This window comes from Struthio camelus, chromosome 3 (genome assembly GCF_040807025.1).
Source record: "Struthio camelus isolate bStrCam1 chromosome 3, bStrCam1.hap1, whole genome shotgun sequence".
Lineage (NCBI taxonomy): Eukaryota > Metazoa > Chordata > Aves > Struthioniformes > Struthionidae > Struthio > Struthio camelus.
The window spans coordinates 133,900,839-133,927,385 of NC_090944.1; the positions used below are offsets into that span (position 1 = coordinate 133,900,839).

At 41.2% G+C, this 26,547-nt stretch overlaps 1 protein-coding gene across 2 annotated transcripts in view; it reads right to left on the reverse strand.

Moving 5' to 3' along the window:
- Positions 1-512: 512 nt before the first annotated feature.
- PCSK2 (proprotein convertase subtilisin/kexin type 2) overlaps positions 513-26,547 on the reverse strand; it is a 143,477-nt gene continuing 117,442 nt past the window's right edge. For both annotated transcript variants that reach the window (XM_068940402.1, XM_068940401.1), the window contains 4 exons: positions 13,795-14,010; positions 12,359-12,459; positions 9,498-9,725; positions 513-3,976 (listed from right to left, as the gene is read on the reverse strand). In XM_068940402.1, coding sequence (XP_068796503.1) covers positions 3,490-3,976; positions 9,498-9,725; positions 12,359-12,459; positions 13,795-14,010 — 1,032 coding nt within the window. In that variant the 3' untranslated portion in view covers positions 513-3,489. The remainder of the gene's footprint in view (positions 3,977-9,497; positions 9,726-12,358; positions 12,460-13,794; positions 14,011-26,547) is intronic.

Below are 26,547 nucleotides of genomic sequence, written 5' to 3' on the forward strand. Positions count from 1 at the left end.
AGAGTAGAGAAAAACACTGCAGCTGTGGAAGAGCCAATAGTGCGTACAGTTTCCTTAGGGCCAAAATTGTCATTGTTTATGAAATGCAGTCGTTAACAGCACATGTGACTGTCTTTTACTGCACTCTTGAGCATTCACGCCCCAATTTAGGGGAGCAGTTCAGCACCTGCTTAACTTAGTGCCTTTGCAGGACATTCCTTGGAGCCAGTGGGTTATAAGCCACTTAAGGTAGTGGAGTATAAGCTCCATAAGTACATGTTCAAGGCTCTTCCTAGCTTAATGGGATCCTTAATCTGCTGCATCCCACTATATCAAAGAGTTAACATACGAGCTGGTATTTGTCATCTGTTGATATCATCTGTTTTGCAGGATCGTATTTATTTCCCCAGCGTCCAAAACACAAGGGATACTAATTACCTTATCAGTATAAAAAGCAGAGCATTAGTAAGTAGTCCCACTTACAGCGTATTAGCTCCCATATAACTTCCGATAGGTAATGATGATAGGACCTGCCAGTTTACAACAGCTCTTTATTTTACTCAGATTATAAAACATCACAGGGCTTTAGTTTAACAATGTTCACCTGTTTTAAATCATGAACTTCATTTTCTCCTTTATTATAAATACTAACAAATTAACTTTATTTTCCATCAGCAATACCATAAAAACTTAGTCTAACTGGACATATTTTTCAGTGTTTCCCCGATGCAAAAATTCTGAAGAATTTGAAGTATATCTCTATATTGTATATACACTTAGTTTTATATATGCTTATATCAAAACTCACCATTTCTGTTTATCACTCATTATAGTGATAGAGTTCACTTAATAAATTATGTCAACATTAGGAAAATATGAACAACCATTTCGTTATTTTGCTGCTATATTAGACATTTAATGATTAAACAGAGAATTGCAAAATTACATGAATGCAAAGGAAATTAATGTACACATTCATTTAAAATTTCCACATGGACTTTTCTTATTCCAAAACTTTTTCCACATTTTAGACATTCCTTCAATAGCTTCCAGCTGACTCTGTTTCTTTGAACACACACACACACAAAGTAGTTATGTGTGTGTATACGTATTATACATTGCACACTAAATGTAATCCTCTATAAGTATACATAACATTCACTGAATATACATATCATATGTAATATATATGGAGAGAGGGATGCCACAGGTGTGTTGTATGCATTTAGACACACATGTATACATATATACATATACATATACATACATATATACATATACATGTGTGTGTGTGTGTGTGTGTGTGTGTGTGTGTGTGTGGCAAAGTCTTCCCTCCGATATGTATATGCAGCTCTTTTTGAGAACTGTGAGCCTCTCCCAAAACCACCCAGTTCCACAAACAACTCTGTCCCTCAGTCTGCTTAATTCCAAGGAGTTTTGGTTTACGCTTCGTGAACTCTAATCTGTGGTTTGAAATGGGCCCATCTTGTCACTGGGTTAATTTTTAAATTACCAAGTTAAACACAGTTGACACTATAATGTATTTGAACAAACAAACAAGAGCATTTTAAAATCAAAAATCATACAGGGCCTGATTCTTCTCTTGCTGACACCTGTTTTATCCAAGTGTGACGCCTCTGTCTGTAATGGACCAAGCCTTAATGGATTGCTGCACCGCAATGAAGAACCTGTGAAAAGTGCTTGCCTTGGCCTTATTGTGTAGACTGTAAGTAAGTAGGCTGAGCTGCATTGCATTTGGGTTTAGAATAGGCCTCTTATGAAATGATAAAAGATGGACAGTCACTTGAAATAATAGAATAAAGGATACATTCTTAAGTGAAAAGTGTGCACCATATAAGCTTTGGGTTATGTTTTAAAATTGTTAGATAAATATTTACTTACTGAATGTGTTTCTATTACTATGTACCTGATCAATCAGGACAGCTCTTATTAAAACATTTTAGATCAATACTCTACATATTAAAAATACTTAATAAAATTCTGAAACTAGTCACTGCTAAAAAGTAGATCTCAGGTCCTGCAAAGATCTTAAGCACCTGCTTAAAATAAGCATTTGGGTAGGTCCACTGATGGTATTCATGCTCAGTTAGTGCCAAAATATTTGCAGGATTAAGACCATTTATTATTCAAAGGTTATAATTTGGGAACTCACACCTGAGAACATGTAGTGTTTGCTACCATGAGTAATCCCCATTGAAGAGAATGTGATGTCCTGTGGTAATATCCAGAGCAGACTCTGAGGAAGGGAGAAACTGACTTTACTTATGCATGAAAAGTGAAGGTGGGACTAAGTCCTTAGACAGCAAAGAGCAATGACTATGGACAAATCTTCCCAAACGCGCTACATTTTATTTCCCATGAAAGCCAACTTTGCATTACACATAAAATAACTTAGGCATCTTTTTCTCCTTAAATATATTTGTATAACACAAAAATAACAAATCTCTATTTTTAAAAATGAAATTTGAATAAAAAATTCCTTCTGGACTGAAACTACATGCATCAATTTCCTCCAACAGCAATTTACTGACAGTCAGGATGTAAACCCCAGAAAACAGGGGTCTGTAATTGGAAAAGCTGACACAGCCTTGTCTTATGCTGCTGTAGTACATTTCAGTATACAGATGAGCAGATGCACTTTTGCACAAAGGTTGCCAGAAAGCCTACATCTCATTCCTTATATGCTGGTTCTGCGGTAAGATGGTAAATTGACTTAAATTGCCAAAGTTAAAAAAACAAAATTGAAACTTGTGCTTCTAGAATGCCCTGACCCTGCCTGTCAATGCACTTCCCTTTATCACACAGCTTTGGGGTCACTTTGCCTTCCTTATCGCATGCTTACTGAACCATTCTGTGGCTAAAGTGTTAGTGTGTATGTTGTAGAAGTGTATATATTTAGGAAAACTCTAAAAAGAATTGATTTCTGCAAATCACATTTGAAATTTTTATTCATCTCTAGTTTTTTTTTTTTTTTTAGGGTCTAGTCTTACTTTGGTTGAACCCAATGGGGAAAGTACCACTGAAGTCAATGATGCAAAAGGAGCTTTTGGACATTCAAAGACCTCTCTTTGTGATTCCCTCTTTCATAATAATTTTTTAAAACGGGCCCATTATCACCAACTGCCAATGTTAAAATTCACTCTTTTTAAAATATAAACAACATTTACCACAAAAATATGAAGGGAAAAGCCATCAACTTGTTAGCAAGTTATTACCTATCTGTATGACACAAAAGAAAAATCATTTACAGTCACAAACCTGTACATAGTATTTTGTAAGGGACAATATATTTGTGGTTTAGAGTAAAAAAAGATTGCTTCAGTGGTAATTAAAACAATCATTGACAAGATCTAAGACTTCAAAATCAAGAAAGTGTGGTAATTTGGCTACAGAGACTATCATTGTAATATGTCTAACACAGACGTTTGGATAGTAGAAAGGTGAACAGAGGGATCCGGGGAAGGAAAGAGACCATCATGCAGAACAGCACTAGTTCTTGCTCAGTATACTCTTCAGGCTTCTCTCTACTGCTTCATCTAATTCTTCTTCCAGCTCTTCTTTCTTGGACATGGCCAGTTTGGACTGATAATCTTTTACTATTTGGTCTATATACGGTGCGCTCTGAGTCCCATGCAACATCAGTGTCCACTCCTTCAGCACGCCCCGCTGTGGCACACCGCCGACAAATCCAATCTCTAGAGCCCAGGTGCCCCTGGGGTCTTCTCCCCAAGTGTGTGTGGTCATGAAAGGCCATTTGTCAAAACCCACCTTGGAGTCGTCATCCCTGGGACGCCGGCTCAGTAAAATGGATTTTGTTCCCATTGGTGAGGTCATGTTGATGTTGAGGTCTCCTCGCCTAGTCGAATTCACAGTTATCACTGCTTGGACATGTTCCAGGTATCGGACAAAGTTTTCTTTCCCTTCACAAGCATCAGTTGTAAGGGTGAGGACCAGTTTGCCACTTGATGGTATCTTTCTGGAGATCAAAATACAATTAAGCACAGTAAAAAGATTTACACATCATGACATGTCTTCTTCTAAAACTATATTTAACATTAATATCATATTATAATCTTAATTATTGCTTAACATTTAATATCATTCATTATTATTAATATATGGAAAATTAAGAAAATAAAAACTGCAAACTTAGTCAGAAAGGGAACGTTCTGTTTTTATAAAATGGTATTAAAACCTTAATCTGAAAATACATTACACCTACACAAAGAAAGAAGGAATACAATTAAGAAGTACAAACTGCTATTTAAGAAATATTAATATATATTTAATAGCTGCCTTTACTGATCATTACTATGTTGGGTAATGGCTTAACAATGCCTATATTCCTGAAAAGAATCATGAGCAGTCAATCCTATCTGAGAGTCACCTTAAAAGACATCAGCAAAGACAAGTGGCTGGAGTCATGGAATCAGATGCACAAAATTTCAGTGCAGTCATATTCAAATCTATATCCTTGCTCTGATTTGGAAACTAACACAAATGGTGAATCCCTGTTTCAACTGATTTAATTAATTCTTTTCTATTAAAAATTGCTGTCCTTGAGCTCTCCTGTACAGGGACACATACACACAGAAAAGAAGTCAAACTTGTTTACTGAGTTCCTGGAGTGCTGGACGCTGAAGTCACAGATTTCTTGGTTATAATAATAAAGTCCTTGTGAAGGCAAACTCACAGTTAACTGAAGGACATCTGACCCTATGAGACTGGAAAAAACCCAGAAGTACTAGAGAAGCTAAATCCACGGATAGAGCATAGGCTTAGTCCTGCAATGTTTATTTCACAAGGCCTCTGTCATCAAACAGGAACACCACCCCTGTTACGGAGGGTCTCCTTTGCTAGGAACAGACACTTGAGAAGGAAACCCTCAAACGCTAGCATGCCTGACGGAGAGCTGCTTCAGGTAACCAAACAGGAGACGCCAAAAGTCATGACGGAGATCTGAAATGTAAAATCCTGCTCTCGTAAGGAAACTGGGGTCTAGGTTCAAGTTCGAGGAGAAGTTCTCCTTCCGGCAGCGTTCCATGCAATGAAACCCTTCCTAGGGTTACGCGCTTCAGCATCGGCAGGTTATTTTCACAATGAGCTGACCTCCGCCCCGCCCGAAATAAAGGATAACAACAAGCAGGCTGAATTCTGAGTTTTCCCGATTTGGCGCCGTGATCTGAACACAAGTCTCCAGGAGGCTGCCATAACCGCGGCGCAGTACAAGGGCGCTCAGCCCCGTTCCGAGCGGGTGAGTCACAGATAATCTGTGCTGAAAGAGGGCACATGTTTAACAGCAAAATAAACTATACATTTAAAGCGAGGCGGCTCGGCAGAGGAGGAGCAATTGGTGTGTCCTGACTTCAGCGCTGCTCGCTGACACGAACAACAACTGGTCTCCAGGGCTGCCCGAAGACTGGCGGGTGGGAGCGGGCAGAGCCCTGCACGAATCCTGGAGCAGCGACTTGCCCACGACCCTCCCCGTTGACCTTCCCTCCCCGCCCACGTTTCACTCTAGCAGATGGTGTTGGTGGGAGCGATAACTGCCGTAACCCCTTTGGGCCTTCGGTTACAGACGCTGGTCTGTGAAATCACTTGTAGCTACTGCTTGGTCTCACCAGCATCTTTCAAGAGATGGACTAAACACAAAAGGAAGCAACGTGACGCCCGCCCAGTGCTGTCTGCCCGTCCCCTTCCCGCGTGCTGGGCACCCGCCACGCGGCTACTCCCTAAGGGCGTCGGGAAAACGCGGCCGGCAGCAGCGTTTCCACAACTTGCCTCCACGGGGAGGCCAGGGCAAGAGGCGAGAGAGCCCGCTGGCGGAAAGCCGGTCCGTCGGCACCTTTCCGGCTCTCGCAGAGGAGGCCAGATGCCCGCCCCGCACCGAGCGGTGGCGCTCGGACCCGCACTGCGCCTGGCCCGGGAGCAGTGCGAGAGCAGCCCAGCGCCTGCGAAGCCTCTCGGGGTTTGGGATTCGACTAGCCGTTCCCACATTACCTCAGGAACTGGCTAGCGACTGGCATAAAGAGCAAGCAACAAAATCCCGTGCGTCTTCACCATCAGCGTGCTGGGAGCGGTGGCCAGAAGAACGCTGCCCAAAAGGAAAAACGCTTACAAGGCAAGAACTACTGCAATCCTTTAAAAAGGGAGAAGCCACAAAAAAAAACTCCCGTCAGTTTATTATTACCTCCTCCAGTGCTTGTAATTAACACTCAGACGTATGCTGTGTTCTTGCACATGCACTTCTCACCGACTGCTACAGAGCAAGATGAGGTGACAGCCTTTGCTATTTTGAAGCGCTCACTTCTTCTCAAAAGAAATGAGCGCTATAAGTACGAATCCAACCCTTTCCCTTTCGCAATGAAACAGTGCGCTGTATATTACAGCATTGTCTTTTCAGGACTGCTTGCAGAGTAAAAAGATATTCAGGCCCAGACCCTCAAGGCATTTAAACACCCATATTAAACGGAAAAAAACTGTGTTGTTCCGAATCTTATATGTGCCCTGGAGCAGAAGCTAGTATAACGCAAACTTTGTAGAGCTAAAAGATTTGAACACTTGAGTATAATAGTCTCAGGATTTATTTGGTATCCCAAAGCACAAGGAAAATGTACTGTAAGCCAGCCAGAGGTGAAGGATCATAACCTCACAGTCGTCTTACACTTGCAATTTCTCTGCACGGGAACCATCACCTCGTTTTACAGACTCCCATTGAGCAGTGGTAACTTTGTGCAGACTGGAGAATTAATTACTTGAGAAATTAATCCCTTACAATGCCAGTAATCCTGAATTGGCGTTGTCTCAGAGCAATCTCACACCACGGACGGCAATTTGTTAACCAGCACTTCATTCTGAAAGTTAGGATAAACGCTTCATATCTCCTTCAGTAAATGAAGGAGGACCCCTCAGTGCAAGTCTTTTTTCCAATTATCGACACCAAAACTCAAAGAAATAACAAAACCGCAGGGACAACAGCACCTATTCTGCAGGCAGCCTGCCAGCTGCTCCCTCCACCGTCGTGAGTGCTGCAGTGCAAAAGTTATCTCATCTCTCTCAAGCACAGGAGAACAGGCTTGATCTGTTTCTGCCTTTGCTATTAATTAGGACGCAATTCTCTGTGCTTCGCTAGACTAATAACCGTAGTCCAGGTGAATTCCCCCAAAGAAACAAAAATAACTTAAAACAAAAGGGAAAAAAAGGCCTGACAGGAAAGGAGCAGAGGAGAAGATGCTTTTCCACGTTCATCACAGCCTATAGCTGCTGTTCAGTTGCAGTACACATATTCTTTTTTGCATGAAACGTCGTATCCAGTTACACAGATCAGCAGGGAAAGCTAACCATTTTTCAGAAGCACACGCCTGTGCGTCTGTTCCTCAGCTAATGAACAATGATTGACCTAAATCATCTTTGTATCTCCCTGGACCAGCCAGACTCATAGACTTGTCCACTTTTTTCTCTTTGCTGACCCAACAAAAATCCCCTTGCATGGAAAGTTGCTACTGCTATCATGTATTTCTACAGTCAGCAGAGAAACGTTGCACTTTAAATATTGATTACTTTCAGCTCACCACATATTCCAGGCTTTAAATTCTTTCCTGGCCTGTTTCTGCTAATTGACAATGTTGCTATGGTACATGCCACTGTATCAGCTGCTTACCTACCTAAATATAGAAAATGTTGCTGCAGCAATGCCAAACTGGAAAAATAAATCAATTATCCATGGCAGAAGTACAGTGTCAGTTTTCATCTCCAAGGATTCTCCGGAGATGCTGGGACGTCAAGCAGTTTTACTTATAATGTAATTCAAAAAAATGTCCATGTTGCAAGTCGTGAGGTTTACTCTCTTCTGTCAGAGGTATTTTCATTGGGAGACATAAAGGTTATAGCAGTACTATTAACATACAGCTGTATCAGATAATTATAGAGGGGGCACTTACACATAATGCACGCTAATACTTTATTGCAGTAGATTTAGGCTTTTCCAAGGCCAAGGTAGTGCCTGACTCTGCTGAAAAAACTTCACTGCTGTCTATGCTTTTAAAAATCTCTTCTTTATAAATGCATGTGCTCCGCGTATGTAGCCTGCTCTGGGTGTTGCTCACAGAAGAGAGTTAGTGCATTTCTGGACTCTGGAGCTTTTTGGAGAGTTATAGTCATCGAGAAGCCTTCATGCAGCTCAAGATTCCTGGGATGGAGGAAATTCCCTGCCATCACCAAGGGAAAGCAAGTTTTTTGAAAGCACCATGACTTCCACTTTTCTATCCAAACACTACTTTCAGTAGCAGAAACAGGACTGACAAATAAAGGCAGAAGAGACAATAGTACTACATAGTACTTGCCCAACTCTTGCTCATTCTGCTGCCAAAGTACCTCTACCACGTTGCCTAATGGATGCAGCTAAACCTCCGGAATGAAATTCTCTCTCTGCTTCTATGGTAATTCCCATTTCAAAAAATAGGGTTGCACTAAGGTAAACGAGGGGGTTTGTCTTCATAACCAGAGTCTACATGTAAATTACGAATAAGCTAGAGATAGCTCAAAATTACTTTCAGCACTCTCTCGTTTGTTTCCAGTCTGTGAGCACGGGTGGGCCAGATAAATTAAACTCAGATCTCAGTTGCAGAACCTTGGATCCTGCAAATACAAACCCACTGGGAGCAAACCTGCTCTTTCCCTGGCTGAGCTACGTGCCAGAGTGGCATATTGGTTTACTTTCCTTTTCCAACAGAATAATGCCTTCAAAAATGGCACTGAAAATTTAAATTTTGAATGATATATGACATGTTTATATGACATAAATTGCCCATCTCAGGTTAGCATTTCAAATAACGAAACTGAACTCTAGCTGTTGTAGTCAATTAGTATTAATTCATTCACTTGTTGACTCACTCAGTTTAGCACATGAGGGTAATCAGAAAATAATCTGACTACCTAGCCTGCAATGAGAGACGTGAAGAACATAAACCAAACACAATTAAATGCTATAATGTTCAAACTGAATCGCTGATACCTGTAGGTGATTGCTTTAGTCTTCTGGAGATAAAACTGTTTCCTGAAATAGGTCACAAGGAGATATTATCTAGCTAAGAGATATTTCATGTGGCAGCACTTCATGTAATTTATTTGGTTTAAGGGACCAGCTTCCCAGATTTTTACTTGTGCACATGCTCTTTTTTCACAGAAACTTTGCCACAGACATACTTGCAAGTGGTCAGGAAAAACGGATGCTGCTCTTAATCCTGCTGGCATTAGCAATGACTCTACGGATCAGCTGTAGAATGCTCTAACAAAACCAGGATTCAAAAAAATCACATAGCTTATTTATTATTTTATTGAAACATCTGGAATATGACTGATAACATTAGGCTCTCTTAGTAAAAAATTGTTCAGTACATTTCTCTGATTACCTACTTCTTTGTCAAGGTATTTGCAAGCTTATGGTCTCTTGCATGCCTGGAAAAAAGCAAAACCCATAAACTAGACTATTCACTTACTCGGGTTCCTGTATTGACCCTCCAACACAGTGGAATCTCTCAGGAACAGTCTTCCAGTCTTTTGCCATCTTAACCATTGCTCCTGCATCTAGGACGCCATAGCCAAATAAATGGTTGAATTCCAGCCCAACACCATTTCTCCGCCACTGATGAACCTCATCATGAAGCTGGTTCCTTTTGGAGGTGAGCACTGTCAAATGCTGCATGTCTCTCCATGTCAGATCCAAGCTGTGGAAGAGTAGCATGGAAAACAGTATTTCTAAGCGGATATTACAGAAAGATAGTGTGTTTGTGTAAGTATTTTGGTAAAATTTGCTTCTATGAATCACACAGAAAATATATCTACACACATACCAATAATAACGCTTCTGTTGATTTCAGTGGGAACAAGAATAGGTTTTAATTGCATAGAACTTCACATACTCCCCAAAATCACAAAAGCATTTCTGATCGTTTCCCTGTTTTTAAAAGCAACTATTTCAACCACACACTATATATCCACCACGCAATTTTTAAGCTAATAAAGTGAGTGGTACATTATGCTAGACACCGAACAGAACTGGAAAAAAAAAAAAAAGGATGAAGACAGAATATAGTCTAGCCTTCCTCTTATATCTTCCCCTTGTTTCCTTGTCTGCTGCTCCTGTTTTTCTCCCAGACCTTCCAAGGTTCTCCCAGAGCAGTCCTGGTCTGATGGAGCTGGCGGGCTATAGCAAACAAGGCTTTACAAATTCTGCTGGACTGTGAATATGGAGATACGGGCTGTGGGTGGCTGTAGATTTACACTTTAAGGTACGGTAGAGGTTTGTCACCCATAATGTACTAGCATGGATGAAGTAAAGTAATGTTTGTCTCGATCAGATGATCATTTTTCATCACCAGCTCTTGTCTTTCTAGATTCACAGCGATTATGATGATAGGAAGGGCATTTATAAGTTATTATTCTGAAAGCTTTAGAACCGAAATTCTAATTCTACATAACTGAAGTCATTCCTGTCATTTTATGATGAACTCTTTCAACGTTACGACATGTCTGATTCAAACCATCAACCTAAAAGGCTCTGCTTTTCAGCTTTCTGTGCCCCAAGTAATAAGCAGGTGCGCATGCCGAATGTACGCCAGAATAGCCAATTATTTAAACATTTTCAAGGTGACACAAGATAGCTGAAAACCAGCTATAACTTGCATCATTCTTCTTGAAACCTTTTAAGAGCTCCTTGCTATGTATCTTAAAACTACACTTTCCAGCTCACAGATTAGCTTGTTTTTTAGAGATATGTCAGACCTATACTACAAATGAGCTGAGAGACGCTGCAGGAGGTCTGCATGTGGAATTGTCAGCCGTCCTGTGAAGGTCAGCGTAACTCATCCAGGGTAATTCTACACAATACAATGAAGGTTTAAAAGAGCCAGCCTGGAAGAAGATAGGAGATAATTACAATTCTTTATTGTTTTGTTTTTCATTTCTTTCTTCTCAGCAAGCGCTACGAAACTAATTGCAAAGCAAAGGTATTAGTCTAACTTAGGCCTGTGACAGTTTGGCAAGACTAATTCCAGTCTTTGTGGATAGCCCAAAAGAACAGGAATGATAATTATTGCTGAGATATTAAGGTTTTAGTCCAGGTTAAACATGCAGCGGTCAGGAAATTCATTGAGCCTTTATATTTTTATGGCCATGTTGATTTATTATATTGTGGCTGTCCCACTGAACAAACTTGGCAGTAAAAGGATTGATCATCCAAAGTTCAGCATTTGGCATGGACGTTTCACATGTACAAAACTGGAGCAATTAAACTTGGCCTGAGTCATGCTCTCTCTGAGCACACCAATCACTGCTCTACTAAAGATACAATACACTTATACATTTTGTCTCCTCTGCCAAATCTTCATTCTTCTGCACACTACTGAAGAAAACTATGCATATAATGCTCGCTCCATGCTATGCTTACAGCAACTGAAGCTATGTAACTTTGAGCAAACATCGTCTCACTTCATAAAACAATTTAACACAAAACAAAACAGATAGTATAGGTTATTGTAAGGAAGTTTTCCTCATCAGTAGAAAACAAAATAATGAAATAAGATCTACAAGAGGTTTCCAATGTCATGAATAATATGAAGAAGGTAAATAAAGAATGGATATTTGCTCTTTCACATGTAGCACCCAAGCAGATGACCAGCAATGAGAAAGCAAACCAAAGGAAGTGTTTCTCCACCCCTCTAAAAATTATTATTACTTTGGAACTCATTGCCACAGGATGATACAGATGCCAAACGGGCGGACAAGTTGAAAAAGAGTCAGAAAAATCCAAGGAAGATAAATCTGCCTGTGCCTATAAAACAGGATAGGCTAGATACCCCATCTCCAAACTGCAGTGACTGCCAAAGCTGCTTGATAAAAGATCACTCTCAAAAGATCCCTGCTTTTTATACTCTCCCCTATGCATCCACCATTGCAGACAGAATGCGGCACAGGACAAACTCCTGGCTGATGCGAGGTTCATTCTCACGTTTTTGTAAAGTGGACATTGCCCACTGGACAAGTGGAGAAACGCGTACAGGGGATTAACTGAAATCATCTCTCCCTCAAACAATGCTAGAGAAGTCAACCCCCTCAAAGACGTGGGTATAGAGGACACAGAGAGTGCGTGAGTCAGCCAAAACGTGTCTGTTTTACACTTTTGGCACGACTGTAGCTCCATCTGTAAGTTACCATGCATGTCACTACTGTAGCAGGCAGCTCGTTAGCTGTTTGTTCCAGTCCCCGTGCCCCAGGCAGCTGGCTTATATGACAAACAACATTAAACAAACCCCAAACCCCGTCCTCTCCTGAGCTAACAAAGAATTTCTTAACAGCATACTTAGCCTCCAGGGCCAGGGCGAACACTCCAGCTGCCTCAGGGGCAGCTGCAGACGTTCCCGAGTGACGGAGAGTGCAGTTGCCGTACAAATCCGTTGTAGCCTGCAATGATATTAGAGCTAATTAATGAAACCCGCTAGTCCATTTTCCGGGGTGGGGCTACAGACTCAGAAAAGTACAGAAAGTGCGGTTTGTGCCCTTGCTCTTTGGAATAATTGTGTATTTGTTCCTAGGATCCTAATAATCTGTTTTCTTCTTGTAATAGTGTATTTAAAAACACAGTATGACATAGCTAGAGAAGGCAGGAATACAAGAATAAATTTCAACGTAAGAAAACAATGTTCATTAACGTTTAGAACTCATAAACTCACAGAGACGTCATTTATTTCCTATAAACACAGTTTAACCAAAGGCCTTAAATTCTGCTGTGGTTATCAAGATGATTTGAAATTTGAATTTTTAACAGTACTAAGATATCTAACATTGGAACCAACAGCAGTAATCTGCTGTCTTCTACGGAGATTAGTCACTAGAAGAGATCTGAAAGATACCCTAGGAGTACATTTTACGGTGATAATTATAAAGGTGACACAGATCATTTTGGCTGATATTAGCACATACCAGAAACCACTTTTTCCATCTGCTACTGCACACAGGATGCTACAACATGTCTTTGCTTAAGGCTTGAGACAGGGCTGAAGAGAACGTATAGCAGCTTTTGGCAAGGGTCGACCTTGAGTTATTACACCTAAATTTTTCATTCTGTGAATTAGACTATATCCTGGCTAGTCTGAAAACACTGATAAGAACAGTGACTGGTCACTGGAAGAGAATCCCAGTTATACATGAATAGAAAGTCCGTATTTTCCAGTAGTAAGTTTGGCCCTGTGAAGGACTGAACCCTTGAATATGATGCTCCACACTGATCTCAATATGAGACTGTATCTCTGAGGGTAGTCTGAACTCCCACGTTTCCTCTGTAGGTGAGTGACTGTCTTTCTGCTCTGTACTGCTTCCAGCACAGCCTAAGTCTGGTTCCTGGCTGCTCTGCTGGTACAATTAGTTATGAAATCAACTAACATACAGATGATCTCTGTTGATGTCAGCACAGATTTCAACACTTTTCATTTAGATTGTATCAGAGACCTTTTGTCATCCTGTTTTCTGGAAAGAGGGAAATTGAACTTTTAAATCAGTAAAGGTTTCTGATAAAGAAAGCACCAACTATGAGAAGATATAAAATATAGAAAATCATTGCTATTCTTAATATTAATCCCACATCTCCTCAGCTGACAGTTTTGGCATGATCAGGTACTGCAGATGAGAAAATATCCATCTCAACAAAGGACCATCTGCTGCTCCAAGGCAGACAGAGATGTAATAGGTCGTGGGAGTGCACAAAGACAGCAGCAACAGCACAATAATATCTGGACTCACCACGCCAGCCTCTGGATTTCTCTTCCTCCCGTTACTAAAGGTGGAGGCCAAGGTTGAAGAGCAGCTTTCATCATACAGAGCTGTCCGTCCGTCATTTATAGCAGAATTGATGGAGATAGTCCACATGCTTGATGCATAACCATCACAGTTACAGTCATCGTAGCTGCCCCCATCTCCAGAGGCCCACACATAGATGCTTCCTTTGCCACCTCGGCCCTGTGAGAGGGGAAAATTGACCGTCTTGGGTTAAATTGCAAATAGGAAATAACATCTAGTCTAAACTGCACTTCTAATATGAAGCTAGGCCTCTATAAAGCAGAACACTGGCCCAAACAAAACGTATATCAAATTTAAGCTGAAATAACATGGACTTGTGTAGATTTTTAAAATCCAGTTAGCTGGCAACCACAGCCAGTTTTGCAGCCTTATGTAGACAGAGCATTTCCATTTAGCTCCTCTTTTGCTTGACACCCTGAAAGCTTCTGTGCCAGAAGCTAAGATATTTTACGGATTCATTTGTGTTTATGTCAAGCTCTAAGTACTATGAGGAAAGTGTTCCTCTAAAAGGGATATAGGTCATCTCACTTACTGGGTTTCTAAGATACGATTAAGCCTAGGCAATGGCTAAAAAACTCTGTAAAATTGGCAACTTTTTCTCTTGATAGATTTTCCTCCCTAGGTACCATTGACTCAGAGCTGTTTTTCTGACAAGCCAGCCTCTACTACCTAGCAGAAAATAGAGTTGAGACCATATGAATCATCTACAGAAAGATGCTCTACCAATTACACTGAAGAGTCTACAGATAGATGGGAGACACTAAAGCTGAAGGGCAGCTATAAAGGCTAGGACCTTCCCATTAGTTAAAGGAAAGAAATTCCTATCCTCTCCCTTACTTCCAGATAGGCAAGGAGTGGGAAGGGATCAACTCAGCTGTTTCTTCTCACCCCATACTAAGAAGGAGGTAGAGGCTGCCTGGAAGAGACCTGAGAACCCTGACACGCCAAGACAAAAATCAGTGCTACTGAAACCAAAGCTCAGGTCTCCCACTGAGTCCCACTGAGCACAACCACGATTCACTCTGTGCAGTCTAATTCAATCCCAAGTTTACTCCTAACAGCATCAGAAGAGCACAGGGCCTCAATTCATCATACCATTTATGTGCATTGGGCAACAGATGAAAATAATTCTCTTTTGGCCTCTTCATTGTCCAGCCTGAAATGGACACTAAAGAACATACAAACATAGCACCTTGCGATGGTATTCTAATAGGGAACCTTTTCTGCTAGGAATTTAAATCAAATTTGAGCTCCCAGCAGTAGCTCCTATTTTTCATCACACCCCACTGAACAGAGCAACCTCATTATTTTAAGTATGTCAGTGAGTTGCATTATAATCCACTGAATTGCACAGCAGGTTTGCTGCCAGTGGGGTACATAACATCTCAGGACAGAGATTTTCATAATAAAGATTATGACTGTGAAACAGCTTATTGAAATCAGCTTAAGAACTCCCACAAAGATCTAAGATCAATCATTTGAGTTTTAAGGGAGAAGGATATTGTCACAAAAATCTATACTCTAAGAACATAATCATTCCAGAAATGTATTTTTAAGAACTTTATAATGAGAACCATTATGCATTTTTTCCCTTTCATTTTTCACATATCCCACCTCATGCTCTGACTGCTGTTTTCCTGTGGGATCAAAACTTGGGCTTGGGACTCATTTCATAGGCTACATCACAAGTTTGCCATCATGCCCACATTACACCATCACATCACCTTGCCAAAAACCTGTCACCTTTGGACAGTCCCAGCTACAGCTAGAGCATATTGCTGTCTGCCCAAAAAGGCAGGCTGCTGCCCAAGCAGACAGCAGGTGGCTGCCGGTGCCGAGGATGGGACACTGGGCATGTATGGAGTCTGTTCTTAAACATCTATTTTTTCTCACGCATTATACTGGGAGATTAGACACTTCTTTATTTTTATGTGATGAATTCATGAAAGTAGTTTGGTGCCTGCAAGTTACACTCGGCAGTGTTCAGCATGGGGACGTCTAAGCAGACTTAGCCCTGCTCTACATATTGCTCAGCACTGCCAAAACTGGGCATTCCTGCAAAGCATTACAGCCCACAGGCAGAAGTTGTGGCAGAATGGCAGAAAACAGCTTTAATAGATTGTAGGGGGTAGAACAGGGTTAATCTGTAGAGGAACTGATATTTGGACTTCAGTTCATGGGTGGAGTTAGACCACAGCCTACTGCATGCTGATAGGGACAGGTTTTAGGCATGCAATTACCACAATGTGAGAATGGCCTCCAGATATCACTTCTATGAGAGGTCACATTCACAATGCTAAAGGTTGAAAAAAGTAACTCATCTCTTAATACTCCAGTTTCAATTGCCTTTCTCTTTTAGCCAGCAATGGAAACAGGAGTGGCCCAAGTGGGCGACAAGCAAGGATAATCAGTGCTTGCTTGGCTACAGTCAGTGCTTGTTTCCCACAGTCAGGCCTGCATAGGTCTGGACAGTTTGTACAGGCAAACTGTTTGTTGACTGTCCTCACCTATCGTTTAAAGTACCAGGTAGAAATATGTGACTCCAGGGAAAGTTAATTTTCAATGATTATCGTAGTATTAGTCTAAAACAGGAAAAAATCTGAGAAAGATCAACTAAGTGCCACATTTAATGCCAACCAAACATTCCCTTTTTGCATCTCAAACTCATATGAACCTCCAGAATGTTGGTGGTGTCACTCAACATGAGCCGCTCTAAATTTAGGTCAGAAACAGGACTGGAGAAGGTGCTAGTAATATACACTAGAAATACCAGAGAAAGCTTGAAGGGAGATTTGGAAAAGAGAGGGAAGACTAGCAAGATAATGGAATTAATATGTTTTAAAAGTTTATTTCCTGCAGCATCCTGTTGAAACCTGCTCACTTCCCCAAACATGAGGCACAGTGGGGTGCTCTCACTTCTGACCCATCTGAAGCTAAAACACTCACAGCTGAAAGTGGATCTTCATGCATTTATTACTAGCCTAAAAGATGCCTGCCTCTCAATTCAAGCTAAACTAGAATTAATCTGGAGCAAGGCTATATGCTGAGAAAGTCGCAGACAGCTACTAAGAAGCTCTCTTTGCAGAAACAGCAGGTTTTCTATTTCCAGTGTTCTTCGTGGGATGTTGTGCTACTGGCAAAAAATATCCCCAAGAAACTTCATTACCCATTTTGTGGTCTTCTAAAGAGCCTACTCCCAGGAAAACTTCTTTACTGAACTCTCTTGCAAAAGTGAGTGGGCAGGGACTACAGGCTAACTCACTTCATGTCATTTTAGGCACACCTTTCAAACTTCTTTTTCCTTGCTACTGAGTTCATTTATCATATTTGCTGGGCTAGTGCCTAAACGAGTGTTTCCCACAGTTTTTACTCCTGGAGCACACTTTCCAGATAAAAGGGGGTTGCGTGTGACAAATCAATCTCCAGCTTCCTCGACCTTGCCCATCACAGCTGGGAAGCGCTTATGTGACTAACGGCTGGGACTCTGGCATGGCACTGCCTTTGCAGTTCACTCACTCTAGCCCAGCTGTCTGGGGTGCTACAGGTGGAAGGAAGGGACATGACAGTCTTTACAGCACATGTCTGATGCAGACCTTTTGTCTTTGGTCTAATCCTTCAGTTATGGACTGGGATTAGGACTAGCGCCATCCAAGCAGTGCAAGCACAAAAGCAGAGTTGCTTTCTGCCTTAACAGCCAGAAGTCCAATACTGGGGAAAGATAACACCACGACACACCAGCATGCAGATGTGCTCAAGAAATAAAAAGAAAAAATTACCTATCACCCGATCGATGATCTCAGCATATCAGCCTGTCTGTTATGAGGCATTCTTTTTAGGCACAACGATGAGATATTTTAAGAAGAGGACAGCCAAATGGTTTGCTGAGGTTTATGGACTGTCCCATGTCTAAGGTAGAAGTTGAAGGGAATACAGATGGAATGTCTTTGAAAAAATATGAAAAATTACAGAACTGGACATTGCTTTCTGTCACAAACTCACAGTACACGTTTTGTGAGCACCTTTTTTTCTTTTTACATGATATGTGCTAGCTATTTTGTATGTCTTCCCCTTATGAAATTAGAAGTGTTTCAGCACCTCCTGTATAATTTAATAGCCATTTATGTGCTTGCTGTAGTAAGAAATAGCCTGGTTTTCTAGGAAAAGTGAAAAAATCTATAGCTTTTTCAAGTCTGGATTGGAATCAGTTATTTTCCATTTCCTATTAATTTCCACTGTATTTTCCTCTGAAGAGAAAGTGTATTTTCTTCTCTTCTAGCACCATCATTAGTGCTTTCAGGATTGAATTATTTGAAAACCCTTAAATACTCTCTTACTAAAACATGCACCCTTCAATAATGATTGCTAATTATACTGAAAAGAGTCATCTGCAGCCCAGGGTATGGTGTGTCTAGAGTACGCTGCTCTGCCTGGAGGCACTTTATGACACTGCCTCTGCGGGCAACACCGGAATCGCCATCATGCCCCCAGGCTGGGGCACGCCAAGGCAAGGAAGGGCTGTGCGAGGGCTATCACGACCTGGTGGGGAGCCTTGGGCTGGGCTCCCCAGACATCTAGCAGCCTGCGTAGAGCCCTTGCTCTGCCTTGCTCTCCCCGCCGCTGCACACAAGCAGTCCAGCTGCGCAGCTTACGCCAGCTGGAGGCACCCCTGAACCATTGTAGGTCTTTCACACCTGGAGCCTGCCTGTGCATGCTCCTGCATCCCTGACATGATGCCAACTGAAGAGCCCGTCACCTCGCTCTACATGCTCCTCCAGTTACCTCTGTATGCGCTTGGCTGGTTTGCCCAGAGCAGTTTGGTGGTCTGTAACTTCCTGGAATCCTCCTGTTCCTTTTCTAAATTGCTTTACTATGGAGCACTAAAATCTGAAGCAAAACATAGACAGAAAGAAGTCTCTTACAGCCAGCTGAGTAATCTCAATTCAACCACATAGACACCAAAGTTTTAAACAAGAAACATGTTTGGATATCTAAGGTTTGCCACTGTGCACATTTGGAGCACAGCTGTCTTGTCTGAGTTGAATGCCTTAGCACTTCTCCTGCATCCAGCCTCTTTTGAAAGCTTAAGAGTTGCTGTGCCACGTCCCTGGAAAGGCCCAAACTGTTTGGCCTGCCAAGTGTACCCACACATCACGGGGTTTAGCGCAACAGAAACTGCAGCTGGATCACCTTATTCAAATTCACTGCTGCAGAAGGTGGCGTCCCTTTGCTGTTGGCCTGTCTAACTCCCAGGCGTTCGATGGGGAGGGAAGAGAGGTGGTACTGGCAGGACCAGGGACACAGCTCTGCCTCTTTATGGCTAAACCTTTGCCTGTCATGCAAAGGGCAATCATCACTTAGAAGCATGTTTCAACTGTCCCCTGCTTCTGTCATACTTTGCTACCATTAGTAACGCTGTATGGCTTCTAGATTTCTGAAACTGTTTTGGTCAACTAATAATCACCCAAGTACAAGGGACTTCTGTATATGAAGTTCTAGAAGATGTAAGCCCTGTATTGTTAAACTGTGACAAAAGGCTTTATGTAACTTATTCTAGTCTTTATTAAGTCACAGAAGAGTACTGAACTCCCTTCCATCCACCAACCGTCAATTAATTGTGTAATTGTTAATACTTCTTTTGGCAAAAATAATCCTTGAGCCATTTTCTATGTTTAAATTTCTATTGAAACTAGATGGACTACCATCAGCCCAGAGAAAACTAATGGGAAAATATAGTTTCAGTGAAGAGAGTATACAAGTATCTAAAGGGAAGGTGTCAAGGGGATGGGGCCAGACTCTTCTCAGTGGTGCCTAGCGACAGGACAAGAGGCAACGGGCACAAACTGGAAGACAGGAAGGTCCGTCTGAACATGAGGAAAAACTTATTGACTGTGAGGGTGACTGAGCACAGGAACAGGTTGCCCACAGAGGTAGTGGAGTCTCCTTCTCTGTAGGTATTCAAAGTCTGCCTGGACTCGAGCCTGTACAACATGCGCTAGAGGACCCTACTTGAGCAGGGGAGTTGGACTAGATGATCTCCAGAGGTCCCTTCCAACCTTGGCCGTTCTGTGATTCTGTGAGAGGCAGCATTGGGTTTCAGTTAGGGTTCAGTCCAGCAAAGAGTTTTGGATGGGAAACGAGGAGGGAACTTTGAAAATGCTGAAACAAAACCTTTCATTTAAAAAAAATCAGGCTATTCAAAATCAAACACTTCCATTTTCCCTTTAAAAATTATTCCTTGATTTTAAAATTGGTCTGTTTTACAAAAGCAAGTAAGAGCTTTATGTTCTGAAAAAAGAAGCAAAATACTCTGACTGAAATGTGTTTGGTTGGCTTAAACTAGTTATTTTTTGCTGTACTCCAGGCTGTGTACCACGAGTTACGAAATCTTCATCTAGCCCAACAATTCTGCAGAAATAATTTTAGTATCAATATTTGTAAAAATCAATCCCATCCCCTTGCTATATTGACAAGATAACATGCCTTCTGAAGAAGAGAGCCTCTTTTCAGTACTTCTGAGCTAGACTATCTCCAGCAGCAGGAAGATGCTAAACATCCAATTTACTGTTCACCAGCGACGGTGCCGTTTTTTCCGTCCAGCGCTCCCAGACAGTGTGACGAACCCCAGCCCCTCAGCTTCACCTTAAGCTCCTGCAGCACTGTGCGGAGGTACCTGGCTGGTAGCACCAGCCTTGCTGAAAGTGAAAGCACACAGCTGCCAAACATCCAGCCAAGACGCTCCTGGGGAATCAGAGCAAGACGAGACAGCAAAATCTGCATTTTGAGGCTAAACTATTGTCTTGTTTCTTTAGAAAAAATAGTAATTTCTATGTCAATAAAGAAAATATTTACTTTTGGGACTTACAAATATTGCCATGCTGGCACAACCTATTACAATGAAGCAACTTTCTGCTCTTGATGTAACAGTCATTTGAGCTTTTGTGAAGCTCAAACCTACAAGAAAACCTACAAGAGTGGCTGGGGTCCTTAGCTGACCAAAGCATTTCTGAGGCCAGTATCTCAACATAGATCAGTAGCACTTGGGATTTGCCCCACTGCCTGTTCTTCGTGGCACACATGCAAGCCTTGAGCTGTGGCAGGAAAGTATATTGATTGGTCTGAGAGCCTGACAGTCACAGACTGATCTCCAAACCCGGATACTTAGCAGAAGAGTTGTGTATCCCATCACCAGGTCAGGAAAGCTGGTCACACTGTTTTACAAATGCATGAAAGCATCCCCCTTCAGATAAATGGGGTAACTTCAGATTTCCCATCAGATATAGCATACTTATGTGTGCTTGTAATAAGGTTTGATATTAGCCTAAATAAATAAGACAAGTTATGGAATTATAATGCATATTGTAAACATAATGGCGATATGGCAGTAAATGGTTCCCAAGTTGTAAGGGAGCTTGTAAGGCTTCCTTTGAAAAAAAGTATATAGAAGGTTGCTGCATCATAAGTTAATTTCCCTGTCCTCACTCGGCTGTTGAGCTAGTGACATGATATTAGAGGTATCTAACTGCTTATACTTCATGAACATGCTCTCCTCAGCGTATTTCCAACAAAAATGCAACATCTGTGGTCTTGGGCAGAGGCAAATGAAGAACACTTCCTTTCACATCGTCCTTTCTTATTTCATTGTTGAGCCCAATTACAGAGCCATGATGAGACGATAAATTCTTAATACCGCTCTCCTGACAATTTGTACTTGTGCAGCACTTTCTTAGGTAAAACCGTATTATGGAAGCAATATCATTTCTATCAGCACAGGCAAGAGCTGAATGAGTTATATACACGAAGAATGTGTTATATATTCTGGCTAAGCTGGTGAATTTTCCAGGAAATTAATTCTGCCCATGAACAACTCCTCACCACCTACCAATAAAAAACCCTACATCATAAAAACACTATAGAGACCAGCCTAGCTATATTATTTCTTTTCAGTCCCTTAAATTCCAGTAGCTGAAGCAGGAAAGAATAAAGTAATACAAAAAGTAAGTAAGAAACCTTTACTGGATATTCTCTCAAAGACTGGACGTACCCATAAAACAAGGGTGGAATTAGTTCTTGAGCTAGTTAACTTTCCTGCTTAAGATGAGTGCTGATATAATTCTAGATTCAAGGTTGTAGAAAGCTGTAAAGTAACATATACCTTTTCCTCCTATAACCTGCTGCTGACCATAGATGTGGCTCAAAAAGAGTCTAGACGCCAGATAACAACTTTTCACTAAGTATACCCACTTTTGTTCCTGATAAGTGTATTGAGAGAGAGAGAGACAGACAGACAGACAGACAGAGACAGAGACAGAGAATGAGCACTCTCTGGGCAGCTCTTTCACCAGACAGAGCAGCATTTTCCCCTTTGCCCACTCCAGACAACTCTAATGGATTACCTGACCGGGGTACAGTCTAGTACAGTCTGCTGCCACAGAGAGAGATCAGCATCAGATGTCTCACAGCAAAGTTTAAGCGTAAGAGCTTCTCATCAGGTAGGTATCATCACAAGTTCTCATCACAAGTTTCCACCTGATCTTTAAAAACTAGATGTTGGATGAAGTCCTTCCCAGTTATGTCCCAGCTGCTTTGTGTGTTATCTAGCAGGTGGAATTTGCACTGGGTTAGACTGTTCGTCCGTGTAAAATCAGTGCTTTTAATTGCCAAGCTGCCTGTGGATGTTTATGCATATGAAACTCTTTCGATCTCTGTCCTCGAGTGCCTGCTAATTCAGCTGCAAGCTCATTTAGCTTTGTATCAGGATCACCACCAGTCAGTGCCCCAGGCACACTGCTGACTACTGCTCCCGAATAAAAGTCATCAGGTAACACAGTGAAGAGCAGATTGCACTAAAAATGATGCCATGATCATGACCTAATGATAAAGGATTGAAAAGGGACTCAAGCCCCTTTCTCAGCACCTTCTGATCATGTGTATTACAGTGACATCAGTTCTCACGCACGCAATCCCATTGTGTTCAGTCCTATAAATGCAATTAGTATAAGGGCTCATAAAGGAGCTGCCAATCTGATGGACAGGTGCTGCTGTCTTTAATTATGCTACTTAGTATTGTCTTCACTTATGCTATTTATCTTACCAGTGAAGAGCACTGAAGTGAAGATAAAATTAAGACAGAAAATAAGCATTAGCTTAACAAACGCTAAGAATGGGAAAGGAAAGAAGGAAAATGAGAATAATGTCAGCCTCGGCCCACTCTGTACGTGGCTGGATGGCTTCAACTTATGTCTTCTTTAAACACCACATAAAAAGAGACATACAAATAAGAAGTCTCATCGTTTCTGCAGTTATCCCCTTATTGGCATCAGGTGAATTTACCCCAGATATCCCATCAAGTCTGGAGGGAGGATTTCAAAGGGACGTGACAGAGGGGAAACATGACAGTTTGGGGGAAGGATGAAACTCTGGTCAGTGATTTTCTACTTGAGTTGAGCTCCCAAGTACAGTGGTAACAAGGTGAATATTGCCTGTGCTTATCAGCTCAGTTAACTGAATATTCGACATAGGAACTTCATAGCACTCCCAATTATTTATTTTTTGTTTATTGCATTAGAGGCAAAGATATTAATCTTGCTCTATGCAAGAGCTCTTACATTTCCTTTCAGGGCATTTGAAAGTATTGCTTTTAGTTTAATAACACATTTTTATTCTCAGCATGTTGCTTCCTCCCTGCCAATATTTCAGCTTCATCACTAATTCATGAACCATCACTCTGATAAGAATCAGCCCTAGACTGATAAAAAGAATTCATACGTTTATTTGTCTCTCAGTTCATAAAAGATATGACTTTTTAATAGGGGTTTTATTATTCTGAAAAATAACCATAAATTAGATTTACATTTGTACATTCAATAGAGAATTTGTTGCATAGATTATAGAGCTAAAAACACATAGAGCGGTATTACATCAAAGGCTAGTTAGACTTGCTTTAAATGCAGGAAAGTCTGTAGTGGGATTTCCAAAGCACCGTGAAGAATACCCAGCATCCACTGAAATCATGAAATATCTTTGGAAAATCTGGTTCTCTATGAAAAGAAACCAGAACAAATTATGCACCAAAAAAACATCTATGGCAGAAACTGGAATGAATATAATGAGGGCAGATGAAGCTATAATTGCAATGCAAAGGGAGGTATTTGGGGTGCAGCTTGTCTCTTCCTTCCTTTACCTAAAGCCAGAATGTATCTGGGATACAGCTACTATATGATTAAGTGTAAATGTCACTGGACAACACTAGCTTTCTTAGGTAGAATCCAGTACTTTTCCTTCTCCGGTCTAATCCTGCAATGGCTGTTTGACAGAAACGTTCTCCTAATGTAGGCTCTTCTGTTCATTTTATGCTTTCTGATAAAGTACGGGAGCAATCCTTCCCAGAAAGCAGATCGCCATCACCATGCTCTCTCCTTAGCAAGCACTCAACCTGAGAGATCTCAGGGTCCCTTCTGACCCTAATACTGTAAGTTGTTTCTTAAAGAAAACTAGGAACACTTTTGAGGGAAGGGCATTAAAAAAAAATGATATGCACAATACTCATCACACTGAGATTATGACAAGACACTAAAACAGAAGGGAAAACCTCTTCTCCTGTGCTAAACATTCACAGAGAAGGTGTAATGCCACCATCACTTCAACAACTAAGGCATAGGGTAATATGATAGGAAGTTAATTGAAATATCTTTTAAATACCAACCAGTTGCAGAAATCAAGACTACAAATTAAAATACTTCTCTTTTGATTAGCTTGCATTCTCTTGCCAGAGTTGTTAGTGACTTTTCTGTCACTTTTAGACCAGCTCTGCATGTGAAGAGAATAATACAAAAACATTATGGGATTTTTTTCTACAGTCAGAGTTTTCTTCTGCTCCAGCTAACATTAGTGGAAGCAGAAACAAGTATCCACTAACTATAAAACAAGAAGTTGTTGTTAAAAAACATAACCATTGTGTCACATACCTAAAAAGATTCTTTCTCAAAACAGGAGTACTGTGAGAGGATCAGAAAAATCCTTATGGAAACTCCAGATAGATGACAGAATCTTGTACAATTAACTTTATTCTCACTGTTAGGGAGAAAAATCACTGCAGCATTCGTTGTAAGCATGACTGACAGGACAAAATCTGAGCTAACTGCTCCTGGATGGATATTTATTTGTTGTGTATTTTATCATTTACTTTACTTTATAAAAGACTGATAAGCAGAAACAAAACAGATGAGAGTGAGAGTCTGCAACCTCAAGACCGACCAGATTCTCACTTCATCACCCTGTATTATCAGTTGCACCTTTTGGAGGGCATGAAAGGGCATGAGAAGGAACTCAGCTGGTGTAAGCTGAATTCAGGGGGATTGACCAAGCCAGAATTTTGTAAAGTTTCTGCAACAGAACAGAGCAGACTCATTAGAAATTTGTGACCGGTCTTCCTGAGTTATTGGAACACATTTCCAAATTAATGGGCAAGAGCATGACGGTACCTACAATTCATCTTTTAGGGGCAAAACATTTAAGGCTCTGGATTTGAGAAAGCTTTAGATATTTTACCACCTACTATGGCAGTAGATTTAATTATCATGTCACAAAACACAGTAAACTGAATGTGCTGTTCTGAGGGAGGTGGTGATGAAGAGTGGGAGAAACTGGCGCAAGCAAGAGGAAGAAATCATTTGGATGGAAAATTAGTAATTGCAGAGCTCCCACACAAAACCACCCCAGAATCTTTTCATTACAGAAACCCATCTATAGTTCGTTCCCTGCAGCACCAAGAGCAGATGTGGTTGTCCTGGCCACACGACACCGAAGAGAAGGAGACAAGCAGACATGTTTTATTTTCACTGCTCTTCCACTCCAAACCCGCTCTGAACCTTTCGCCACTTCCTGACGCCATTTCCCTTTGTTACAAAGTCCCTCTCAGCTTTCCTACTTTCTTCTTCCCCAGCTCCCCCAACTAATGGAAGTTCTCCCTATCTTTCACCCTTGCCCTTTCTCTCAGAAAGGCCTTCCTCCCAGAAACCAACTCTAGTCATGTTTTCTCCAAGGGCCACTCTCTGCACTCTTGCTCACGTGCCTTCTCGAGGACACATTTGTCTCTCCAGTCCTCAGCCTAGCAAACAGACTCACAGCTCATTAGTTGCTAGACAAGCAGATTGGTCAAAAAACAGATTATGTCTGGAGAGGAAGGTTCCCTCAGCAAGGCATCAAATGTGAGTGGAGCTCCTCTATCCATTCTGTCCACCCTGCTGCCAAGAGTCCCCTGCAAGCCAACTCACAGATGCTTCCCACTGAAGAATGCTGTTATTCAGACATAAACATTAATGTGTGCTCTAATAACTGTGATTGATTCAGGTGGTCTAAATGATTATAATAAACAGTCCTTTCTTAAAATCAAGATGAGGAAAATGAGCAACTGGTGATCTGATGTGTGAACATACATTGCAGAATTCAAACCAGCCAGAACTGGCAGAAAATGCCAGTTTGCGAAATCCAAATTATTTTACAGGAAGGCCTCAGTTTCCGTAACAATCTTGCTAGTTGCTAACGGAAAAGTTTTCAAAAGGGATATTGAAAATAGGTAAAAATTTGTTCTTTTTTTTTTTTTTTTTAATTACAGAATCTTACTATTCTACTATCCATAAGATAAAAAATCCCCAAGAGGAGGTGAAAAACAGGAAATACCCTACTGGGTCACAGCAG